Source organism: Hippocampus comes, unplaced genomic scaffold, assembly GCF_001891065.2.
Source record: "Hippocampus comes isolate QL1 unplaced genomic scaffold, H_comes_QL1_v1.1 C16897966, whole genome shotgun sequence".
Taxonomy (NCBI): Eukaryota; Metazoa; Chordata; class Actinopteri; order Syngnathiformes; family Syngnathidae; genus Hippocampus; species Hippocampus comes.
In genome coordinates, this window is record NW_017840752.1 from 1 (window position 1) to 1142 (window position 1142).

Here is a 1142-nt window from a genome sequence, read left to right on the forward strand (position 1 = left end):
ATCTTTATTTATATTGCGCTTTCACAACAGCTCAAAACATAGATGTTTGAATATGCTGCCGACGAATAGAAAAAAAAATACTGTGCCACAGACAAATAATAAATTATTGTCAAAAGTTGTTTTTTTGGAGCCTCATTTTGAGTGCAGCTTTTGTTGTGGCTGATCGTCATGACTACGGTTGCCATAGCTTCATTGAATATGTAAAGTGGAAACATTGATGTGTTCTCTCAACAAGAAACAAGATGAATAATTGCTTTGCCATGCAGTGTAATTTTATTCCAAAAAAGTATTTGTATACAAATGCCAATCAGTTGTATTTATTAACGGCACATTACTCTGACAATAAATTCACTTTAGCACCGTTCATCACTAGAATGTCAAGACTTTATGCAACAAACAGCACGGATGTTGGGGGAAAGGGGGAAGAACAAAATATATAAAACACACACTTTGTCTTCATTGATATTCCCATTCATGTTTGGTCTTTCAGACATATCAATGAGAGAGATCAGTTGGCCATGCAGAAATCCTCCACGTTGTTGACTCGCAGCCTCTGCAGCTCTTGGCTGTCCAGCAGGCGGTAGCTGAAGGACACCCTGTTGACATTGCGGCCGCTGGACACCATGCGCACCACCGTGTTTTCGCAGCCCACTTTCATGTGTCCTGCAGGGAAGATGACAGAACAAAAGCTGTGTTGAATAACGATGTCAAGAAAACTATGTCGAATATACAAAGAATAGAATTCAGCAGACATAAATGTCCAGTACTCACTGGGCCCAGTAGAGGAGCTGCAGAGCTCCGTGAGGGGGAACATCTTGGATGTGTCGAGACCATTTCCCCCCAACAGCTGGAGCATGTCCTCCGAGTCGCAAGTCGATGTGGGCCACTGGAGGGAGGAGCCAACGTTTTAGGGGCTGGCTGCTGTTCAGTACGTGTTGCCTCACCTTTGGGAAGCTGCCGAGGAGTCCGAAGGATGAAAATTCCGAGATGTCGACCTCTACCGGGTAGACGATGGAGAAGCTGCAGTTCCTGTGCTGCTGTGGGCTGACCATGGTGAAAGTGCCTTCTGGTGAGTGTGAGATGACATTGCAGGCTGCAACGAAGCAAATGTGACACGTTCACGGGCAAGCTGACACGTAAAC

The 1142-nt window shown here is 45.0% G+C and overlaps 1 protein-coding gene across 1 annotated transcript; it reads right to left on the reverse strand.

The window, feature by feature from the left end:
* Positions 1–249: 249 nt before the first annotated feature.
* On the reverse strand, positions 250–1117 carry LOC109509432 (corticotropin-releasing factor-binding protein-like). The gene is made up of 3 exons (XM_019859284.1): positions 945–1117; positions 772–886; positions 250–663 (listed from the first exon to the last, which is right to left on the reverse strand). Exons 1-3 carry the CDS (start codon positions 1050–1052, stop codon positions 509–511), a joined length of 378 nt encoding a protein of 125 aa, XP_019714843.1. The 5' UTR covers positions 1053–1117; the 3' UTR covers positions 250–508.
* Positions 1118–1142: the final 25 nt, after the last annotated feature.

What these genes read in the sequence shown, in the direction of transcription:
- LOC109509432 (XM_019859284.1), bottom strand. Translation starts at nt 1,052, where the DNA reads ATGGTCAGCCCACAGCAGCACAGGAACTGCAGCTTCTCCATCGTCTAC. An exon ending in TCCTCGGCAGCTTCCCAAAG is followed by an intron (nt 887 to 944) that starts GTGAGGCAACAC and finishes TCCTCCCTCCAG; the next exon opens with TGGCCCACATCGACTTGCGA. An exon ending in CAGCTCCTCTACTGGGCCCA is followed by an intron (nt 664 to 771) that starts GTGAGTACTGGA and finishes TCTTCCCTGCAG; the next exon opens with GACACATGAAAGTGGGCTGC.